We start from the raw sequence: 23,509 nt of genomic DNA on the forward strand, positions 1-23,509 counted from the left end.
TGTTAACATTTTTGAGATCTCAAATTCAGTCACTGTTTCCAGATTAAATCATTCTTCTGAAGTGGACAGGAGTCTCTGAAGTCTATACATGGTAGAAATACAGCTGTTCATGCAGTGTGCCTGGGAAGATGATAGCTTTGGGAAGAAGACACCTAAACTGATCTCTTTGTGGTTATTGAATACTAAATTTTGTTTTGTGAGAAGAACTTGATTATTAAACACAACAACCATGAACCTTGACTTAAATGACAACCACCAAAAAAAAAAAAAAATCATTGTCGGGTGAGAGCAGTGTTTCAACAGGGAGTAACTCCATTTGCAATCCAAGCCACATTCTGTTGGCAGGTAAATAAATAAACGGTACTACAAATTACATCTATTAGTAACTGATTTTAGCTACTGCTTACATTGTTGCGCTGCTAGAAATGCCTGTGGTCAGTGTTTAAAAGACCTCCTATTTTGGAGGGTCACCAAGAAAAGATGTTGTCCACAGACTGCTTTTTGAGATTTTTTTTTTTTTTTTTTGCTACGTAGATTGGTCTTTGGAAAGTAATAGAAGGTGACAGCATTTGCTGCTCTTAATAAGAAAAGAAAGATACCTTGAAAGGATCTCTTTAGGTGCTGCAATCATTCACTGTAATCCAGTGACAGTGGCATCAATAAAAGTAGCCCAAGTATGATTTTATTCAGATGTGTGCTGGTTTTGTTGCCTAAAAGAATAAATTATCGCAGTGAGTTTTTAAGAGATGATGATGATGAGAAAGCAATGCAAAGTTAAATCTTTGATATATACATGTGCACAGAAGCTGTATTTTAATTGTTTCTTATTGCTGAAAATTTTTCAGTCTTAATTGGAAGTTGATCCTTTACTAACATCTGAAGCGGTTCTTAGGGTGGTCTTGTGGGTTAAGTCCTGGGAGAGCTGCTTAAGAGCTGTGTCCTCTCAGTTATGTCTTGATGAAGGCTTTACTAGTTGACTTAAAAACTGCTGGAATTTTGAGTCTCTTAGGTAACAGGAAAGAAGAGTGTATGTGGAAAGCTACTCAATTATATTCTAAATCTATCTTGGTGTTAGATAATTATGGCTTGCTAGGACTTGCAGTAAAGATAGCGGAGACATGGTTAGTATATATTATCCCATCACAGTATTGGTTTAATCTGATCAAAATAACAAAAGGCTTCAACTTATGTGTCTCAGTAATTACTAAGCTATGGCTAATTGGAAAATAAATACTACAGGAAAGTTTGAATGCCATTTTCCCTATTTACTGAAAGTCTAGGCAACAAGAGGTAATAGATGTAATTCCTTGCTTCAGTATACTTCTCTACCTAATAAAAAACATGAATCTGAGAGTTCCATTTCTCCTAGTGGAGCAATGTAGATTCACATGAAAAGAACTAAACAAAAAATCATTTTATCCACTGGGTCCAGAATGAACTGCTTTATGATAGTCGCTGAGAAGGAGGGAGAAGAATACAACAAAAGGAGGGAGTAGTGCTTGATATGGTCGGGACTCCAACTTCTATTTCTACTTCCATTTCCACATGTTCTTAAAAATGCAACAGGGCCCAAGAATCACTGCTTAATCCAGAGACAGCATTCACAGGTCAGATGCATCCTACTACGTTTATTAGTAGAGACAGGTTTAAAATAATAAGGGGGGTAAGGGTCGTGGTGGTAAGGTACCAAGCAAGATCTTGGTAGTTCCCTGCTAACTGTATCTTTTTGTTCAAAACAGTTTCATGTTTTTAAAATGTGGCTTGTGGTAGAACTGGAGTCCAAAATGTAGACCAAATAAACTGCTGCTACCTTGAAAACAATCAAAATTACTGTATTCAAGAGAAAGTAGGTATCTTTTGTTAGTTTGCTTACAGACACTTGGAAACAAAGCTTTGTTCTTGTGAATGAGACATTCACAATCTGAAGCTGCTGTTTATTTAAGAAGCAGGCAGGGCAGTATACTCTGCCATACCTCATACGACAGTTGTTGAGGCTGGGGAAGTATGAGGGACTGCAGGAAGTGGCCAGGCTTGTCTGCTTTCCCTAAATAGCTTTGCCTGTCATCTTTGTTGGAAACGTAGGCTGATCTAGAACTGCATTTCCTATGTTCTGTGTTCTTTTGTAGGCCTGGCTTCTCCAAGTGCGCTAACACCAGTAGCATCACCTTTCAGTAACCGGCATAAATCTACCACTCCAGTTACAAAGCCCTTGGAAGGTAAAGAATAAAAATGGCTGAAGTATGTTCAGGCATTTTTACTTTCTATCAATTAACAAGTTTTAATTTCTGGTTTGCTTAGAAATTGAAGCCAGGCCTGATATGCAATTGGAATCAGATATGAAGCTTGACAAGTTGGAGTCATTCTTGGGAAGGCTGAATAACAAAGGTTGGTATGAGTTACCAAAGGTGGCAATGTATACACTCTCCAGCTTCAATAAATCACTTAAAGTACCTCTTAGTTAAAATACTTGCTAACACAAACTGAAGATTTCTTTCTTCAGACTGCACTGACTAATCGTGCTTTTTTGTGATTCAGTCTTTGCTAAATTTTAACAAAAAAGCCTTATGCTCAGTATTACAAATATACAATAGAATAAATTGCAAATGTCAAAGTAACTTTCTTCTTTCTCTGCATGCAATGTACATGTTCTTCTTGAGAGCAGAATTTCTCAAAACCACACAGCAGTCTGAACTATATTGCCATATACAGTGAAACAGCTTTAAATGTGGTTTAATCTTATTAATATCAAGATAGGATGCTAAGCTGCTCCCAAGCACAATTCATTCATCTTCATGCTTTTTTTGAAAACGGACTCTCTGTAGCAGCTCATACAACGTCCTTGTACAGCTTGTTGGCTACCTATGAAGCTGTCTGGAGTTCTCTGGTGTTTCCATCTCATATGGCTGTCCTCCATTTGTAAGGCAAAAATCCTTTTGTAATTTGCAGAGTGTCAAATACAATAAACAAACATATTCACATTTCAGCAGAGGAGGCAGTAGCATGCAATAATGATTGTGCCGTACTCGCTAATCCGAAGTAGTGACACTTCCACTTCTAGTTCTAGTAGATCTTTTCATAGGAAGGAATGATGTGGTTGGAGGCAAGATGGGATATACAAGGCTATAAAATGCTTATATCATCCTACCAAAACAACTCATTTTTGATAGTACCGATCTTTATTCAGCCATATTTCTCAACCATTTTGAAATAAAGACTATTGCATATGAGTAGCAGTTACACTGTTTTTATCATTCTTTTCCAACAGACTTTTCTACTATCTCTCCTTCAAATTCCATCAGTTTAAAAAAAGAAACAAAAAACAAAACACCATCCCTACTCCAAAAAACCCACCCCAACAACTACCAAACAAGCCATGTTTACCTGTTCTAGAGTTAGAAATTCTAGTATGACATTTTCATGGTGTGAGGGGTTTTTTTCCTGCAGTTGCTGGGATGCAAGAGACAGTGCTGACAGTTACAGGAAAATCTGTGAAAGAGGTGATGAAGCTGGATGACGATGAAACATTTTCCAAATTTTATCGCCATGTGGATTTCCCTTCCTCCTCAGTGCCTTTGGACCTTGATGAGGACTTTGATGCTATCTTTGATCCTTATGCACCGAAGTAAGAACTTCCCCCCCCCCCTCCCCCGCCACTCCCATTGTTTTATAATGCAGATAGAAGGGCAGTAGCAAAATGTACAGCTTTAAGTCATCTTGGAGGTATCTTAGTATGGGGCATGTTCATTTCTTCTACACATTTCTGAAATTACTCTTCTTCCTGAATCAAGGAACTGATCCTGATTTCGTAGCAAATGTCACCCCCAAAATCAAATCAAATCTATTGTTATTAGATGATTCTGACTAGGAAAATTAACTGATGATTATAAACACTGCTTGTTTTTCAGGTTAATATCTTCTGTAGCAGAGCACAAACGTGCAGTTAGGCCTACGCGTAGAGTCCAGTCCTCAAGAAACCCCCTGAAAATGCTGGCAGCAAGAGAAGATATTCTTCATGAATATACAGAACAAAGACTGAATGTTGCCTTCATGGAATCAAAGCGAATGAAAGTAGAAAAAAGTAGGCTAACAGGCTGATTTGTACAAGACATATCTTGCTTTTTTAATTAAAAACTAAACAAAAGAAAAAATGTAAACACAAACCCCACAACTGAAGTAATGGAACATATTGTCTGAGAGGCAATAAATTGATTGAGGTATAAGGTTGAATGTAGACTGTCTAGGTGGTCTGGAGAGAAGTGCATATGTGACTTCCTGCGGGAAACCTACCTACAGCCACCTCCTGTACATAGATTTATTTTTAGCACAGTCCCGCTGCACAGAGAATGAGAGAGAGTGCCACTGTGCCTGCAGGGCAAGGACAGGAGATCCAGGAAAGCAGATCTAATGTTATGTGGTGCGGGGAGGGAGAGCTGGCAAGAGTAGATAAACTTTTGTTCAGGTACACTGGCACAGTTTTGGGTCCTGTTTTTTTTTCAGAAACTGGAATTAGCCCTCTTGTCTCTGAAAGATTAATTTCCATAAAGCATCATTTGTTTTTTACTTCATGTTGCTTTCCCCTGACAAGCAGACAGACAACAAAAGATGTTATTGTAAAATCTATTTAAAGGTTTGTCAAGCCACTTTTACTATTTTGGGTACAAGTTTTCCTTACTACATTTGAACAAAGAGGAATCGTCTTTAAAACTTGCCTGTACTGATGAAAGCTACACTAATTATATGTGTAATACTTTGTTGACATTCAATGAGAAGCATTTCCCCAAGTTATAAATTCATAATATCCTTTGTCTTTGGTTGAGAAATAAGCAAAAATAGCCAAGAATTTAAGCTTTAAGTTTACAGTAAAACATGGCTAAGACTTTAAAATGTAAATGGCTGTTGCATTACACTGCCTGAGACAAATTTGAAGGGGATTTTAGTTAATTAGCCTTGGCTACTCTGCTGTCTTTTATCATTAATCAATTATAAGGCATTGAAGATCTACAGAGTACTTCACAAAACATTGGGTAAGACATGTTTCCTAGCGAAGCTGGTACTTTTGCCAAATAACATAATTCTGACAGACAGTTTACTCTTGGATGATACTTAGAAACTTAGGTACTATGAAACCCACAAAGATTTTGGGCTAGCAGTTAATCTGAGTTCAACCTGGTTTTGCTATTGCTATCAAGAAGGAGAAAAACTGGAAATATTGGAAGGAAATTATTTTTTTAATGCAACAGCCAATTTTCTTCATATAATTTTGTCCTCTTCTTTTTTGTGTGTGTGTGTGTGTGTTATTTCTCCAACTTCTTTTTATGTACAAGTGTCTACAAACTCCAATTTCTCAGAAGTAGCACTTGCTGGCTTGGCAAGCAAAGAGAACTTCAGCAACGTTAGCCTGCGGAGTGTTAATCTAACAGAACAAAATTCTAATAACAGTGCTGTGCCATACAAGAAGCTAATGCTGTTGCAAATTAAAGGTATGCTGGAACTGCTTTTACTTTCTATACATAATAGGCTGATTGTAACATGAAAGAGTCACTACTAAGTTCTAGATCTCCAGCTTGAGATTTACGTCCAAAACCTAAAGGAATGAAAACTATGAGAAATGCAAAACCTTACAGATAGGTTTGCATTGTGGCCACTGGTGTGCGTGCAAGGAGAAAACAGAATATTGCAGGAATTCTAGCCATCTCCTGTGGAAATTTTTGAACTGTCCTGTTCTTCCAGTGCTCAGAGTAACTTGGAAGTGGCGTGACAGTATTCTTGCCCATTTCCCATTACATTGCATAGTAATATATCTGATTGTGCAAAATAATAGCTACTTTTTTCGCAAAGTAAAATTCTTAAAACTTTTTACTGCCTACAGAAACTGTGCTATAACTTTACTTAAGCAAATGTAAAGGATTCTAGAATTTGGCTGCTGTCTGCCATTTATTTAATTAATTTCTTTCCAGAAAGACATGAATTTGTTAAAGCAAGGACGGGAAATAATAGAAATATTAGTTGGTAGGAGGTAACATTTTTTTGTTTCCTGTGAGTAAACCCTTTTTCCACAGTAGTAGTCTTTTAATTCTTCTTTAACAGTGTGTTTCCATATATTTTGTGAAACGTGCTGGGATTGTTTGTATTTCATTCAAAACAAATTAGATCTTGGCATTTGATAACAGTAGTCAAAGGAATGTAATTAGCTTTGTTTTCTCTTTAGGAAGAAGACATGTTCAAACAAGATTAGTTGAACCAAGGGCCTCATCACTGAACAGCGGAGACTGTTTCCTGTTATTAACTCCACATTTGTGTTTCTTGTGGGTAGGCGAGTTTGCAAATGTCATAGAAAAAGCAAAGGTTAGTACTAGTTGGGGTTTTTTAGTATTTATTTTTAGAACTCTCGCAGTGTATGTCTCTGATGCAGTTGAGCCTTGGTGCCAGTTGTTTCAAAAAGTAGCATGTAACAGATAGTCAGTGACAGGTAGATATACAGAATTTCTATAAATATGTTTTAGCCTGTGCACTGAATGAAAGCTGACATAGGAGTGTGTAGGTTGTGAAGCTGCAAGAATAAAGAGGATATCCTCAGGAAACAGATTTGCACTCAAACAAAAAATAGACTGAATTGCAGGATGTCCTTTTTATTCCCATGTTCATTAAGATCAAGTCTTGTTTTAAGGCAAATGAAAGAATTAATGTATTTCTGTAACATTTTCTCTAGTGTCTGTTTATTTAGTGCAACGAATAATAACTGTTTCTGCTGCTGATTGCTCTGTGATATCCTGTCTACTTTTGCCTTCTCACTGAACAAGATATGCACAAATATTCCAAAGATTTAAGCAATCCTGTTCAGGTAACTGTTAATCTCTTAGGCTTCAGAACTTGCAACTTTAATTCAGACAAAGAGGGAACTTGGCTGTAGAGCTTCTTATATACAGACTATAGAAGAAGGAATAAATACCCATACCCATGCAGCTAAAGACTTCTGGAAGCTCCTTGGTGGACAGACAAATTACCAATGTAAGCATTCTTACAGTTACAGTATCTGATGTTTGACCACAGTAAATTAGTTAAATTAGTAAATTAGTCGGTTCTCTTTACTAAAGATAGTTGGATGTTAATTTTTTTTAATTATTTTTTACAATCTTTTTTCCTTAAGTGGCTGGAAGTCCTGAAGAAGATGAAATGTATGAAGCTGCAATAATAGAAACAAATTGCATTTACCGCCTTGTAGAAGATAAACTCATTCCCGAGGATGACTACTGGGGAAAGGTGCCAAAATGTACCCTGCTCCAACCAAAAGAGGTATCGTGCCACTTACTGCTCCTGTGGTAAGTGCAGGAACAGCTGATAATGACTTTCAGTAACTGAAAATCCTCATGTAGAGGCTCACTGACAATTGGGTTCTCTGTGTTTCTTAAGAGCTTCTAAACACTTTGCTGTCTAGAGTGTGTTGCAGGTCTCAAGAAATTAATCGTGTTATCTTCGAAGTGAAATACTGGTTTAGGAAGTGTAAATCTTTTTGTCAATAGTGGCTCATTCCAAAGTCATGAAGTGCAAAACAGGTAGCACCTCGGAAAAACAAAACAAAATACAAACCTGTTTTCCCTTTCGAGCATTTTTATTTCTAGCCTTAGCACTTTTCCCTTTTGAACAACCATTTCACCCGTCTAAGTAGGAATGGGAGCAGATTTCCAAAATAAAGACATGATGCATTTTCTTGGAAGTATTCAAGTTGCTGCCTGTTTGCTGAGCCAGTTACCCACACTGTATATTCTGTCAGCCTTCCCAAGCTGCAGGATGAAGCATAGGTCTAAATGTCAGTGAAAGCTGCTGTAACTGGACAGCAATCAGTCCTGCAACAAAAGCAGGTTTTTAGTAACAAGAGCTCTCTAATCTGCTAGTGACTTAGCTACCACCAAAAGATAGACCTCATAGCATTCCCTGTACTTGCTTCCAGTTATCCTCAACCACTGGACATCACAGAGCGCACCGCTACCCTGGCCTTACTTGCGTTGCAGTGCTAGTTGTTAATGCCACTGCAGAAACTTCGATATTTGGAGGAGTTTGTGTTACACGCGCTGTCAGCTTGCAGCACTAGAAAACTGGAGGATCAGGGTACCACCTAACCTAATAGTAGATTATTTATTTGGTTTGGTTTGGTTTTTAGGTGCTGGTGTTTGATTTTGGCAGTGAAGTATATGTATGGCATGGAAAGGAAGTTACTTTGGCACAAAGAAAGGTGGCATTCCAGCTGGCAAAACACTTGTGGAATGGCACCTTTGACTACTCCAATTGTGACATAAATCCTCTGGACCCAGGGGAATGCAATCCCCTCATACCCAGGTATTAAAACTCGAGTTTAGTCTCACTGCAGATACTTAGTTTTCTTGTCCTTATTTCACATTGTTTAATTTGATTCTGGTTTTTTTTATTCCCTTGTACAGGAAGGGACAAGGACGCCCAGACTGGGCTGTGTTTGGCAGACTCACAGAACATAATGAGACCATACTGTTCAAAGAAAAATTTCTTGATTGGACAGAGCTGAAGAAACACAATGAGAAGAATTCTAGTGAATCCCTTCACCAGAAGGTGCATATAATAAGCATGCTAGATATTTCAAACTAGATGACCTAGCTGGGATGGAAGCCAGGGATGCTTGTTCTCAAGGATCCAGAGCACTTTCTTTATCTTGCAGGCCTTGACCTAGGGATCAGAATATCACCACCTACAGTGAACCCACATAGTTGCTTTATGTTAGTGCCAAGCAACTCAATGAATACTGCCAAGGTGGCTTTGACAGAGCATCAAATGATGACAAGATATTAAAGTAATGAAATATGCAGTTTGACTGGAACTGTGGGGTAAGAGGAAAAAAGCTATGCTCAAAGAAATCTCTTCTGTGTTTTTTGACAGGAAGAATCCAGATCTGACTCTAAACCGTATGATGTCATGCTAATGGTAGCTGTGCCCCCAACGACTGTAGGCACAGTCTTGGATGGAATGAATATTGGCCGGGGCTATGGACTTGTAGAAGGAGAAGATGGGAGGCAGTTTGAGATTATCACGGCATCTGTGGATGTCTGGCACATCCTGGAATTTGATTATAGTAGACTGCCTAAGCAAAGCATAGGGCAGTTCCACGAAGGGGACACATATGTGGTGAAGTGGAAGTACATGGTGAGCACTACAGGTTAGTGAACAATTCCATTTCATCCTGCTGAAACAAGGTGAAGTGCAGCTAAAACTGCTGCTGTACATGGTGAGATCCAGACCTAAACTTCCTTAGATGTAAAAATGTTTTAAAGATTAGGAATGCTAATTTAGCCTTCCCAGGCCATTAGGAAGTAGAGCTTCTTCCTTTATTTTGTTTAGAAGAAGGCATTAAAAAAAACGCTGTACTTATTTTTCATACATCAAATGTAATACTGTCCATCTCTGCTTTTACTCAACAGTGGTGTTGTACACGTTCACAGGACAGCTCATTAAGCCAGAATTCTGCCCACAGCTTAACACCAAAATAACTAGGCAGATGGACTAATGTCTTGCAAGAGAGGTAGGCTTAGCAACAGGGAAAGCCTGTGCTGGGTAATGGAGAACAGTAACAATGACAGGAAAAGCCCTTGCCAACTCACTGCCCTTGCTGTCCTTTTAGCTGTTTCTGGAAACTGTTTGCTATGGGTTTCAGTCTCAAGTGGAAAACTTTAGCAGTGTTCTGACAAAGAGCCTGGGAGCAGCATGTAAATGTTGAGAATCAGTCAGCTCAGTATGCTCGCTGGAACTATCCCTTCTGGCACTGAAATAAGGATAGGTGGTTTTTGTGGTAAGTAAAATAGAAATAGTTTAAAAATGATTGTTCCAAATAGGAAAATATTAAAATTGGTTGAAAGCAGTATAACAACTATGCAGCTTCAGGCTTTTAGCCAAAAACTGTAGGTAGGTCTTATTCAGGACTGTTAAGTTCAGATACTGGGAAATCCAAGAAAAATACAAAAGCTTCTGAGTCTTGGGAGAAGTGGATAAACACTAATACTGAACTGTAAACAGACTCCTAATTCAAATAAATGACATTATATTCTGTCACTCCAAAACAGAGTAGGAGGCGGTACTTTTATGGACTGAATGTACAGATAAAAGTGAAAACCATAAATTTTAGAAGTGCATAGTGGTTTGAATATTCTCAACTTAAAAAGACCAGGATGCTTTCTCTCAAATATTTCAGTTGGATGCTGCTCAGCTCCGCTGAAATCAAGGCAGCAATTTTAATATTTTATTTAAGAATCTGGTTTAAAGCTTTTTTAATCTTTGATTTAATTATATCTGTTTATTCAGTATTCACTAGAAAGAGTAAAATATTCCATAACTGGTTGTATTGTTGAACTTCAGTTGCTGTAAACATTATTTGCTTAACATAACAACTAAATAATGATATTTCAAGAAAAGAAGTTTTCTCCTATCCCACTTTCCAGACCAACATGAAATACTGAGTTAATTAAAAAAAAAAAAATAAAGCTTACCTAATCCTAACTTTTTATGACTGCAAAGTACTGCTTTGGTGTTCTGCTGTTCTTGTAGTTTTCCTTTCTAGTATCACTTTACCACGAAATATTTTTCTTTTATGCCTGTAGCTTTCTCAACTGTTGCTGTTTCCAGTATTGCTCAGCAGCCAGCTACTCTCCTGCTGCCAAAGAACAGCGTAATGTGGAAAATGAGCCATAATGCACTCTTCTGGTGACATGACTGGACATACCATTTCACATGCAAATTGGCTCAAGTGATGTCAGTTATTTTTCTCCAGATAGTACCAGTTCTTTCTACATCTCTTTCTCTGGCCAACACAGGCATCTCTGCCTGTGGGCTTAACTCCACCAGTTGAGACAATGCCAGCTTTGCTCAGGGACGCACTGGCTTGGCGGCCTAATGTTCCTCCAATTGGACATTTTATCTTTCCTGTTCTGGACGGGATAGAGCTGAGCTGGCAGATAAGATAAAACCATGTGTTGTTTAAACCTATAGCCAGAGTACTTTCTTCAGCATGTGCTTTCTGTTTTTTTCAGTTGGAAGCAGGCAAAAAGGAGAGCAACAAGTAAGGGCTGTCGGAAAAGAGAAATGCGTTTATTTCTTTTGGCAAGGAAGACACTCCACAGTGAGTGAGAAAGGGACATCGGCACTGATGACAGTGGAACTTGATGAAGAGAGAGGAGCACAGGTGAGCTTCCTGCAGACCTAGGTGGCAGACCGGGTAAGACTTGCCTGCCCAAGTAGCCACTAACTGTCAATGCAGATTATCTTTTTTGCTTCCTGTCTTTCTGTAAAGGTGTTCTTGCCTTTACAGATAGCCAGGTCTCAGAATTACTTTTGGCTTTATTCCAAATTCCAGAGAATTACTTTTGGTTTTATTCCAAATTTCCTTTATGGATTGTCATTCCCAAATCCCACTTCTAAAGATGGTATTTCTCAGAATGGCTGAGGAGGATGTTTTCTCTCCTCTCCCTGCAGGAGCAGGTGAAGCACAGTTACACAAATTTGTGCCTTCACTTCAAGTGCATGTTGAGATAACAGGACTGTCTTGTAGTGCTGAGAACAGGAGAAGCACTTTCTGCCAGGCCAAGATATGAAAATACATTTGAAATTTTCGATGTATTTATTCTGTAATTACATAGTAGATTGTTTTGCAGAGATTCTAGCAACTGCAGATTCAGCTAGTCTGAAGCTCAGAGGACAGGCTAGCTTGCTTTGTGTTTTGGCAGTTAGTCTTTGCTGTGACTTGACTGTTAACAGCATACAAGATGCGAGGTTTAAAGTTAGTTTCTGTACCTTGATAATGCTGTACTTAGTTTTTTAACAGCAGCATAGACGTGACCAGTAGTACAGAAGTTCATAGAGGAGATAGGTAAATACACTTAATCCAGAGGGTGGGATACTGTGCAGCATAGCTCATTTAGCAATGGCTATATCGGTTTCATAATCAAAATGCAAAGTTGAATGAGCAAAGAACATGCATGTTGTCATATAAATCCATTTTACAACAAATTTTAAACTTACTTCAGTTCCTACATTATCTCCATAAATTTCAGAGAACATCAGGCAAGATGGCCCAGTCCTGTAAAAAAATCAGATAGTGGTTAGTTTAAATTAATTTAAATTAAAATTTATTTGGTATTCCAAATCCTCTGAAACTCTTGATTGTTGGATTCCAGCTAGAGGTTTCTTTTTAATATGCACGTCACATATGAAATCTATTGCATGTTGATATATATGGTAATTTAAACAATAGTCAGCAGTTGTATAGTAGAAGGAAAGCCATCTTCATGGGTAGCCATAACTATGTAATTTTTAATAATCCATAAAGACTAGTTTTTCTGAGTCTGTATACTTGCTGCACTTTTTTAATGAAGAGAGGTGCTTTCAATTTCCAGGTACAAGTGCTTCAAGGGAAAGAACCACCATGCTTCCTGCAGTGCTTCCAAGGAGGGATGATTGTGCATGCTGGAAGAAGGGAAGAGGAAGAAGAAAACGCACAAAGTAAATTACTGTTAGTTAAGAGCTTCTGCCCCCAGATCCTTTTTTACCTATTGTGAAGGGCTTTGATTCAGTCTCAACTACTGTATTCTGTAGAAAAGATAAACTAATGCCATGAAACCCATGAGACAGCTTTGCAGTGCTTTGTTTCAAGGTAGTTTGTTTCTTCTTTGAGCATAGAATGGATTTTGTCACTCTAGAGCAAACTGACTTCATTGTATTGGTATGCATTTAAATTCTTCTAGTTGTTTTTTAGTTAAGTGTCCATTTGCTTTAAAATATGTTCTTTTTTGTGTAGTCAGGGCAAAAGAGTATTTTTAAGAGCAGTTCTCCTGCTCCAAGGAGAACTCTTAAGCTTTTGTTACCCATTCATTACTTTTTGCAACATATTCCTTGAATGCTGCAGTTGAGGTAGGAGAATTTCAATGCAATAGACATGTTCCAGTTCGCATCTGAATGTGACCTCCCGTGCCTAACGTGCTCAGGGGAAGAGGAGCTGAATAGTAGGACTGCTGTATTAGTTTCCCTCTTTTTCCTCTATGAAACAGAGCAGAAACTTGACTCTTCTGCTCTGTTAAGCTCTTCAGCTCTTAATACTTGTACTTTTGTAGCAGGGTTTCAGAAAACATCTTTTCTACAACATGGTTTCTCAAGTATTGTTAGCCAAACCTGTTAGCTAGTTCATTCTGTGACAATATAGGGATGCGATGTGTGAAATTCATCCAGTATGAGAACAGCTGCTCCAGAGCAGAGGTCTTGAATTTTCAATCCCATGTGACTGTATAATACTGCTGCACTGTTCCTGTCTGCTCCAGGTGACTGGAGGCTATATTGCGTGCGAGGAGAAGTTCCCAATGAAGGAAACTTACTTGAAGTAGCATGTCACTGCAGCAGCCTGCGTTCCCGGACATCCATGATTGTCCTCAATATAAATAAAGCTCTTATCTACCTGTGGCATGGCTGCAAAGCACAATCTCACACCAAGGATGTAGGAAGAACAGCAGCCAATAAAATAAAAGAACAGTGAGTGTCTGACCTATGTTTTGGAGATGTTTATACAGGCTACCAATTTACTTAAAATAGTCTGCCTCAAACGAAAGTTGATATAAATAAAGCTGTCCTCTGAGTACAACTGCAGCATGTGCATGCTTGGTAAGGAGGAGGAATGATGGGTAGTTGATTTGGTGGAGTGGGGAAAACACATGTTCTGTAATCACTTTCACTTAAGGTCAAACACACTTATTCTTCCTGCTGTAATAATTACAGTTGCAAAAAAACCTGTCTCTTTCCATTTGGAGGGAGATGCTCAATATCTGAATAGCAAACTAAATCCCAGTTGATAGGAGGATTAGAATCAAGCCTTGTGAATAAGGAAGAGGAAATGAATTCGGGAAAGCATGTGAGGAGGACAGCAGTAGTTACAAAAACAGGCAGTGAGAATCCCTACTGAGAGCTCATGTGAGCATCTCCTCCGCTCTGGGAATGTGATCAGTAATGATACAAGAATGGTTGCTGAAATTCCGTATCTTGCTTATTGATGGTTTTTACCATCATTTTCCAAAAGCCTATGTTGACATGAATTGTGCAGCAAGCCTATAGAGTGCTTTTGGGTTCTAATAATGCAAGTGGCCAGCAGGTTTGTGTCAGCTGTGTTTGGGGCAGGAAAGCTGGGTTCACTCTCTTTCTTTGTTTTGTAGATGTCCACTGGAGGCAGGGCTGCACAGCAGCAGCAAGGTGACGATTCATGAATGTGATGAAGGGTCAGAGCCCTTGGGATTCTGGGACGCATTGGGAAGGAGAGATCGGAAGGCCTATGATTGCATGTTGCAAGGTAGATTTGCATTCCTGGATTTGGCACTCACATTTTAGTTTACTGGTCTATTGTATTGTGAGATTTAATGTAAAGCTTTTGAAGAACTGCTTGGTAGTTGATATGATCCCTTCAGAGGGATGTTTCAAAAAACCTGCTAAGTAATACTGTTCCACAGGGAAAGTGCTGGAAAACCAAGCATTTCATTTTGTTCTTTTCCCATTCTGCAGTCCCTCTGTATTCATGCAGTGCAGAGCCACAGTTAATGCTGTAACCAATACACATTGCTTCTCTTCTGAAGGGATTTAGGAGGCAGTTCTGCACACATTCTTGTCCAGTCTTTGCTTTCAAACTGCCAACAAAGGTAGCAGGGGAATTGATTTACCAAGTGGAAAATTTGTCAGCCAAAAAGTAAACTCTGAGCTGGGCTTGCTTCATTTAAGCTGCAAAACAGCCAGTTACGAAATGGTGGATACTAACTAGCCATCATCGGATTCAAACTGATGGCAGCCAGCCTTTTAGCTCAAGTTCTTCACAGCTGTTGCTAGTCCCCCAAGACATCTGGGTGTCTTTCTTGATTTTTCAAAACCCACAAAATTTACGGTCACTCTAAAAGTTGATATTTTTTTTTATTATTTTTTTTAACATGAATCTCTGGCACTTACTGTTGGAAATCTTCTTAACCTTTGTTCTTTAAAGATCCTGGAAAGTTTAATTTCACCCCCCGCCTGTTCAGCCTCAGTAGTTCATCAGGAGAGTTCTCAGCCACTGAGTACATTTACCCTTCAAGAGACCCTGCTGTCATCAATTCAATGCCGTTCTTGCAAGAGGATCTTTACACTGCCCCACAGCCAGGTATATGCTTTAAAATACTTAAGTAACAGGAAAACAGATAACTGTCCTGCATTGGGCAGCGATTCAGTAACTGTGATCACTTTTAACTTGATTTATCACAGGAAAAGGTGTGTATGTGATGCATATACAGCATTAAGCAGTAACAGTAATTTTTCTGTGATAAAGATCCTGAGAACTAATTAAACATACTTGTATCGCAGAAGTTTGCTATAAAAATACATTGTTTATATCAGAAAATCCGAGTTTAGCTGAGGTTCAGCTGGATGAATAACAAAAGGGGCTGGTAAGCTTTGAAATGATCCTGTCCTGATGCTGACAAGCATCTAAGACTGGGGTTGTTTAGGGGATTCTGAGAACCAGTAAATGGCTGATGATAAATTTGATATTTTTTGGCTGTGTAGCACTGTTTCTTGTTGATAATCACCATGAAGTGTACCTGTGGCAAGGCTGGTGGCCTGTGGAAAATAAAATCGCTGGATCAGCTCGAATCAGATGGGCTACAGACAGGAAATGCGCCATGGAGACAGTGCTCCAGTACTGCAAAGGTAACAGACTGCTGTGTCTGGCTGGTCTGATGTCATGTGTGTGTCATGTATGAAGTGTGTCATACCTTTCCACACCATACTGTCCCTAGCTGAAAGGTACTCAGGTGCTCCCCCAACATTATCGATAAACATCAGTGTATTTGAAGATGCGTTCTCAACTCTTTTCTTAGCAAGCAGTTTGCCTAGTAGTGGCATTGTTCCCAAATTGCCAAGACATTCTGCTAACTCAGTTCTCAGAAAGGGCTTTATTTCTCTTCTGTGCCCCCACTGTGGGACAGTAGTTCAGACATCAGATCTCTAAAAGTGAATTCTGAGAACACAGCCTCTTAAACCTGAATGCTTTGTGTCTAGCTCCTTGTACATTTCTTAAGCTTTTGTATGTCAAAAGACTGAATGAAGATAGAGTTTGCTGATGTAACTAGGTTTTGATTTAGTGGGGGAGGTGGAAAGACTATAAAGATCAAGAACAAGTCTCACATGGAAACAGGTGGCCGTTGGAAATACTGGAAATACAGCCTCAGCTCTGTGCTCATTGGTACAAGACAGAGTTACTGCCACTCAGCGTGCAGTGGTTCAAGCTGCAATTGATGATCATGTAGCAGTACACTGACTAGTTTATTTTCTGCACTAGTAGAGTTTCCTTGAGACACCATAGTGCTTTCCTCTCACTTCATCTAAGGTTATGTGAGGCTGGGAACAGAACTTGCATCTTGTGATGGGGGATGAATAAAGAAAGATGTGGGGTAACATCTAGGAGGGGCATAAGAAACAGCCATGTTCTGTTAACTCAAAGCAGTTTCCCACTGTGAATAAGTCACTAGGGCATAACTGGTGCAAGCTATGTCCTCTTGCAAGGAAAGCCTGATTGCTTATAGACCTTGAGACCTCATAATGCCACTGATTTCTTTTGTAGCAAATAAACTTTAAAATTTGTGATACAGCTGGTGGTAAGTGTCATCTTCCTCCATAGACATTTGTATATTTGAAGAGGGAAGGCGGTATCCTTGATGGATTCCACCCTTATAAGGATAAGCCAGTCTTTCATTCCCAATCTGCAGGTCGAATAGGAGTAGGAGCAAGTGTTGTGTTTCTGCTCAGTTGTCTTGTGTCATCACTGAGGGGAGGTGGTAACACCCAACAGGAGACAACTGAAAACTGGTTCTGAAGACACTGAAACATGACCTTTATTGGGCTGCATGATTGCTCTGCATGGTTCATCCTGTGGTGTTGTCCCTGGCACTGCCATGACAAACAGCAGCAGCATTTGTTTAAGAATGGGGGTGCTAAAGACAGGGAAGCAATTGGAAGAGTCTTTGGCAGTGACTGCTGAATTCCTTAAGAAGAGGCCAGTTACTTGTTCTTCAGCACCCCCACCCCTGTTTTTTGCAAGTCAGAAGGAGTGATAAAATGCATTTCTTTGAAATCATTTCATACAATGTGCTTCACAGCAGAAGTGAATGTCAGCATAGAGGAACAAAGCCCCGTGCAATGAAGTGCCCAGAGTTGCTCAGCAGGCTAGTGAGAGAGACGAATGTAAGATCCTGGTCTCAGTGTTTCTGGTGCAATGCTGTAATCTTCTGGTAATGAAAATCATGTTTTCTGGCCCCAGCAGAGATAGAATCAGATACACATGCTGAGGTTTGGATACTTTTCCATGTTTCTTGAACTTCATCAAGTTTGATGATGGGGAAAAGGGATTAATACCTTCTGCACTGGATAGGGTTTGCTGCATCAGAGTTTGATGCACAGCAGAAAGCTCTTCAGTGACTCCTCAGGGGTCTGAAGTGTAGCATATGTATCATAGAACAAGTATTTTTGCTGGGTGCTCACTTCTTTACCTCTGGCCGTGATTTTGCAGCAATTTGGCTTTTATCCTCTTTGCCATGGGGTAGTTCTCTAGAGCTTTGGGCTGTGTGGTTGGATAGATACAGAGCAAGTGTGTTACTGTTAAAGACTGATTCTACTTGTACTGTTTCTATGTTAAGGCTGATGTGAACTTCTGTAGCAGTTTTTGACTGTTCAAACCATGCTGTTCTGGTGGTCGATCACTTTCACAATATGGTATTCTGTCAGTCACTTCAAAATTTCATTGCATCAAGCTGTGAGGGCTGACTACCTTTTATGTGTTGTTACTTACCAAGGTGAAGAAATTTAATTTCAAGAGATATCAACACTGCTGCAATTATTTTGACTACCAGAATATAGTTAAGTGATCAGACGCATTAAAAGGCCTTTCTATTATTTTTCTCTTTCCATTTCTTTCCACATCTGTGTCTCCCCTGCCCCCAACCCCCCCCCTGCCCCCCCCCCCCCCCCCCCCCTTTTTTTTTTTCCTTTTCCTGGCTTGCAGTGTTTTTCTACATGATGATATGAAAGAGATTGATTAGCAACTCTGGATATCCCTTGAATATACCTAGCAGTTCTCCTTGTGCATAAACCTTATTTAACTTGTCAACATGTCTTGAAAGTTTTTCTGTGGTTTTATCTGCTAAATCAGCAGTTTGGAAAGCTGAGCTGCAGACCACTAGGAGAGGGAAGAATCTAGTTTGCCCTTAAGTGATTCTTAGTGAGGAGATCAGCTTGTGCTGAGGGCAGAGTTCATGCAGTAAATATGTTTATCCAGTTACACGCAAATTTATCCTACCTATGCTGGAACATTAGCACATGCCACTTCCTTTTATTTCTTGGCTGAATTACTGAGAGTGGAGCAGCGCAACTAGAGCAGATTCACGCATTTTTTTTAATGCAAAGTCTTTAAGTGCATGTTGAATCACTCCACAGAGCTTGTATCTGTGGTATTCAGAGTTTCATGTGAACATACTGTCTCTAATCAGTTTGCTCCCAGCACCTGATGTAAAGCCAAACATGTAATGTCCAGGTTTTGCAGACCTAATGGAACAACTATGTCCAGCCAGGCTCTCTGCATTCAGCACAGGCGTTGCATCAGTCCCTGGGGTGCTCCTTGGCAATGGGGAGGAGGGGGCTGTGTTCTTTTAGTCCCTCCCTCCTGACAGCCCATGCTCATCAAGTGCAGGTAGGGACTACAGTAAAAACCAGGGTCTTCTGTGATAGATTTACACTCTCTGGAGGAAATCTTATAATGTAGGGAATAACAGAATTTTGCAAGAGACAGTTTTTAGGGAAGCTACAGCCCTCAGAAGTGAGGTGGTGTCATGCTGCTCTGTTACTTTGACCTGATTCTGGACTTCGCAACATCTTCAGCTTTTCCATTGCCTATCTGGAAGAAAGATTTGATTAGACTGACTTGTTTGAATCCAAGTGAGATGAAGGTACAACATTTTTCTGAATGACAGCTCCTCCCAGTCCCTGACTGTGTGTCTACCTCTTTCTAATAATATTTGGAGTTTATTAGTGGTTTTGAATCCTTGGGGAATGAAATCATTCAGTCAGTAGTTTTTTCACCAGTACTTGGCATAATGACTTTAATGACTTAATTTGATGTGGCATCACTCCTAGGCAGTGTTATGTCCATGTCCTATATAGCGTGCACAGATACATGTGTTAAAGCAGCAGGACTGTCTTTGAAAATCATCAGTAGTTACCACCCAGCTGTTGCAGTACCTCTGTGAACTTTCAGATCCCATTCCTTTGAATTTAATAACAAAAGGATTGTGTTAGACCTCAGTATCCCAAGTTAAGAGCAGTTTAAAAAATCTCACTTAAACCTCTAAGCTTAAGCTTTATTTGCTGCTGGCAGGACATTTCTGCTGAGCATACCAGAAGTTTTCATTTACCTGAATCTGGCTAATTTCAGACCATCAAACTCTGCTTACTCTATTCTAATTCTGTTTTTGTAAGATAAGAAATACATTGGGTTAGGAAGTAACTGTGAGGAATTTTCAGCATACATGGGTTGATCCAGATAGAGTAAAAGGCAGATTTAAGAATACTGGAAAACATGTTAAAAGGTGCCATACTACATAAAAAAAACCACCAAAACTGGTGAAACTTATTCCTACTTTTGTCTTAAATTACTTCAGCTTTCCAGGAGAGAATCATTTATACATACTTCCAAGGCAGCTTTGAACAGCGGGTGACATTGCAAAATATGGTACCATTTGTAATTTCTCTCTCTTTTTATTTTGACCGGTTTTAGGAAAAAATGTAAAGAAGCCCCCCAAATCCTATCTAATTCATGCTGGCCTAGAGCCTCTGACCTTCACTAATATGTTCCCAAGTTGGGAACACAGGGAAGACATCGCAGAGATCACAGAAATGGTAAATCTTTTCATGGCACAGACTGTTTCCTGTTGCTAATGGATGTGTCTTGTGTGGTCGTTAACATTGCTTGTTCGTGCTGTCAAGCCCCAAAATCCAGAGTATGAACTTCCAAAGTGCAGTTCAGGAGTGTGCACAGGAAAAAAATAACAACACAGCTAAATTCTGACTGGGAGTGTGGATATCAGAGGAACTCCTGGTTGTTCTTTCCTGTAACTTCTTATATTCTTTCTTGTTAAAAACGGGAGCAAAGTGTTATCTGAACCATCTCTTGGAAAGAGGTGTGCTAGAGTTTAGCAGAACAACTCTTTCAACCATGTGAAATGGGCAGCAATATGCAGTTCTGGTCTGTCCTCCAGACTCAAAGTGCAGAGGAGCAAAATGCCCCGCAGAGGATCAGCTGGCTCCAAGAGCTACAGCATTGACTTCCCCACCTGGGAAGCAGAGTCACAGCCGATTTACATGTGACTGCTTTAAAAGCCTTCAGTCAAGGGGCATCTCAAGGTGCATGACATGCTGTGTTTTGTCTTTTGCAGCCATCCTTAGTGGAAAATGATGGCTTTGTGACTAAACACAGAAGTCAACCTTAAACTGAGATTTTGAGTATGGGGTGTCCTGCTTAGTGCACACCCCTTTTTTGTTTTTTTTTCAGCTGTGAAATTGTTGTAGGGCAGTGTTGTTTACCTATATGCCAACCTGGATGTATAGCTTTGTGCTCTGTGGGCCATGCAGTGCGAGTTGATCCCATGCCATCTTCAGACTGCAGTGGGAGCAGTTGGTGATTTCAGCATTGTGATCCTGTTCTCGGTTTTCCTTCTCTCCTTACAGGATGCTGATGTTTCTAACCAAATAATCCTTGTGGAGGACGTGCTGGCCAAGCTGTGTAAAACAGTGTATCCATTAGCGGATCTTTTAGCTAGGCCTCTACCTGAGGGAGTTGATCCACTGAAGCTTGAAATTTATCTTTCAGATGAGGACTTTGAGGTAAGGAGAGAATAGGTGCGCTGTTACTCTGTGCATGTGTGTCTAATCATGCTGTGAAGTCATTTGACAGTTTTGCTACTTACAAGTGTTTTTATCAACGGTGTATCTTCTCATTTTAAATGCAGGTTGCATTAGAGATGACGAGAGAAGAATACAATGCACTGCCATCTTGGAAGCAGGTTAATCTGAAGAAGGCAAAAGGACTCTTCTAAGTTGTGTTTATTGGAGTGAGACTAAAGGGATATCAGTTTTCACTTCCTCTGCCCTTTAGAAGAATTGTTCCCCCATTTACAGAACAAATAGAAATAATCTGAAGTTATTAGTGACTACCTATCCGGAAGTGTGTAATAATATAAAAGGCCAAGAGAACTCTTTGGAAATGGAATTCAACTTTGACTCTTAAAGGTAATGTGTTTAAGCTCTGCTCTCCTATGCACTTAAACAGTAGTTTCCTAAGCTACTGCTGCAGGTGTCCTTTGGCTATATACAATACTTCCCATTTTTGGTTTCGAAGAAGTTCTCTTTGTAAAGTGTTATTTTGTTAGTTTGTGGATTACAAAGAATTTATATTTATATAAACACATAGAACAAGTATGTATTTAACAATGCAATATATATTCACTTTCAAGACTTTCATTTCAAAACTACAGAAAAGTAGCTGGATGGCAGTTGCTTGTACTGAATTAGCTATACCACCAATATGTATCTCCTACGCATTCTGAAAACTTTCTCTTTGCAATAGTTAATGAATTGTTCTCAGTGCTGCTTCAGGTGCTAAACTGAACAAAGCGTTTGTATTTATAGCATGGATTTCTTGAGAAACTATGCGAATCAACCTTTATACTTTATTATCCAAAAATGTATAGTGCCTTGTTTTTTGTGTACAGTTTATATACAAAAAAAAAAAAGATTGGTCTGCATTTTGAAGATGGCTTAGAATTGTCTCTTATGTTACTTTTATAACAGTAGAAATAAAAACATCTCAGTTTCTAATACTTGTTGTAAACATTAAACATGTCTTTTGTGATATAAGAACTGAAAGTAAAAGCTTCTGAATAAACTCCTAGCGATGCTCTCACTTGTCATTATTTTGTACTTTAATCTGTACTAAGTCATTGGAACCTTCCCTAACGTAGTATTTTATCAAAATATTTTAACCTTCGATACCTGCGGGTGTTGTACAGTTATAATTTGAGAGGCAGATAATAGAGAAAATAATCAGTGTATGAGATAAAAATAGGTTGCACAACACTTCAATGCTGAACATTGCAACAGTCACACAACTCCTGTATCCTTTGGGTTTCCCCGTTTTATAATGAAACTAAAATTATTAACTGGTTTTCAAACTCTGAAAAACTCTTTTCAACCTTTGTGTAATTGGGAGTAAAACTTGAACTGAAAATGAGTATGGCATTGTGTCCACTCTTTCAATAAGCACTGCAGTCAAAATCATTTTCATTGAGCTAATTAGGACTTGAATAGAATAACCAGGTAAAAAATTACTATTGTTTGAAATGTTTTTCAGGCATCTGGCATTTCTGTTAACAACTTGTGTGGTTCCCCTCTGGTAGCCTAGTGGATTTCACATTTTCATTCCTGCCAGCATAAGTTTCCTTCTGCCCTGCAGCCATTCAGAACTCCTCCCGTTTCAGTATAAAGTGATCGCCTGCAGTGCTGCCTGTTGCCGCTCTTGTCATTCTCCTAGGCCCAGGGAAATGAAGGAGCATCTTTGAATGTGTGAGGTGTAGATTTCATCAGGATCTGCAGTAAATATTGCTCCATAGTTAAAATTAATCTTGTTTTGATAGATGTTAATAAGTTGTAAACTAGCCTTTAAGTAAATAAACAAAAAGCCTAGAAATACACAAGTGCTTTTTGCCTGACCGGAGATATTACAGGTGAATTTTTAGCACTGGTGTATTTCCTTTAATTTGTAATTTCTGTCAAGAAACGAAATGAAATAACCCAAGAAAAGGTAGCAACCCTATTCAGTCAGGACACTTCTTACATAGCCTCCCGCAAAAAGATGTTTAGATGTCTGATAGTTCCTCAGAGGTCCTGAGCTATGTCTTCTGCATGGGATACACTATTAGTTTGAAAATGCAGGGCTTTATAGTGACAAGTTTATTTTTCAAGAACTGAGAGGTTTCCAAAGTCACTGCTGTATTAATCTGAAGTATTTTTGCATCTATGTATTTTCCTCTTTCACCCTCTCTGGTGATAAAATCAAGCAGGAGTTAAGTTTTGTTTATTCACATTCAGTCTGTACCTTGGGGGTAGCAGGTTCCTCTGTTTTGATTTTCCTCTCCAACAGAGAGCTGATTTGCATAGCATGATTGACCTTGTTTTTCCTTCTGGCAGGGTAGGATCATTTGCTTTTGTTTTCTTGAAAACACCATCAGTGCTACAAGTGCTGCTGAAGGGCAACATCCACCCACCCTTAAAGCTTTTAGAACCTCAGCTAAAAGACAAGCCAGCACCGGACCCGCAGGCAGTGAAACATAATTCAGTGTTGCCAGCTCTCAAGAGTTCCTGTAATTTTTACATGATTTGGTATCTTGTGTCC

The 23,509-nt window shown here is 39.3% G+C and overlaps 1 protein-coding gene across 14 annotated transcripts in view; it reads left to right on the forward strand.

Moving 5' to 3' along the window:
* SVIL (supervillin) overlaps positions 1 to 22,021 on the forward strand; it is a 142,487-nt gene extending 120,466 nt beyond the window's left edge. For 13 of the 14 annotated variants that reach the window (XM_055806458.1, XM_055806456.1, XM_055806459.1 and 10 more), the window contains 20 exons: positions 2,127 to 2,216; positions 2,299 to 2,385; positions 3,445 to 3,622; positions 3,906 to 4,078; positions 5,325 to 5,480; positions 6,209 to 6,345; positions 6,861 to 7,008; positions 7,148 to 7,293; positions 8,159 to 8,334; positions 8,436 to 8,580; positions 8,905 to 9,181; positions 11,046 to 11,197; positions 12,408 to 12,513; positions 13,326 to 13,533; positions 14,208 to 14,341; positions 15,020 to 15,175; positions 15,577 to 15,720; positions 19,838 to 19,959; positions 20,788 to 20,943; positions 21,069 to 22,021. In XM_055806458.1, coding sequence (XP_055662433.1) covers positions 2,127 to 2,216; positions 2,299 to 2,385; positions 3,445 to 3,622; positions 3,906 to 4,078; positions 5,325 to 5,480; positions 6,209 to 6,345; positions 6,861 to 7,008; positions 7,148 to 7,293; positions 8,159 to 8,334; positions 8,436 to 8,580; positions 8,905 to 9,181; positions 11,046 to 11,197; positions 12,408 to 12,513; positions 13,326 to 13,533; positions 14,208 to 14,341; positions 15,020 to 15,175; positions 15,577 to 15,720; positions 19,838 to 19,959; positions 20,788 to 20,943; positions 21,069 to 21,155 — 2,978 coding nt within the window. In that variant the 3' untranslated portion in view covers positions 21,156 to 22,021. Of the gene's footprint in view, positions 1 to 2,126; positions 2,217 to 2,298; positions 2,386 to 3,444; positions 3,623 to 3,905; positions 4,079 to 5,324; positions 5,481 to 6,208; positions 6,346 to 6,860; positions 7,009 to 7,147; positions 7,294 to 8,158; positions 8,335 to 8,435; positions 8,581 to 8,904; positions 9,182 to 11,045; positions 11,198 to 12,407; positions 12,514 to 13,325; positions 13,534 to 14,207; positions 14,342 to 15,019; positions 15,176 to 15,576; positions 15,721 to 19,837; positions 19,960 to 20,787; positions 20,944 to 21,068 lie in introns of those variants that run through there. The other variant, XR_008747521.1, reaches the window with a different exon arrangement.
* Positions 22,022 to 23,509: the final 1,488 nt, after the last annotated feature.

The sequence above is a fragment of the Falco peregrinus genome, chromosome 5 (genome assembly GCF_023634155.1).
Source record: "Falco peregrinus isolate bFalPer1 chromosome 5, bFalPer1.pri, whole genome shotgun sequence".
NCBI lineage: Eukaryota > Metazoa > Chordata > Aves > Falconiformes > Falconidae > Falco > Falco peregrinus.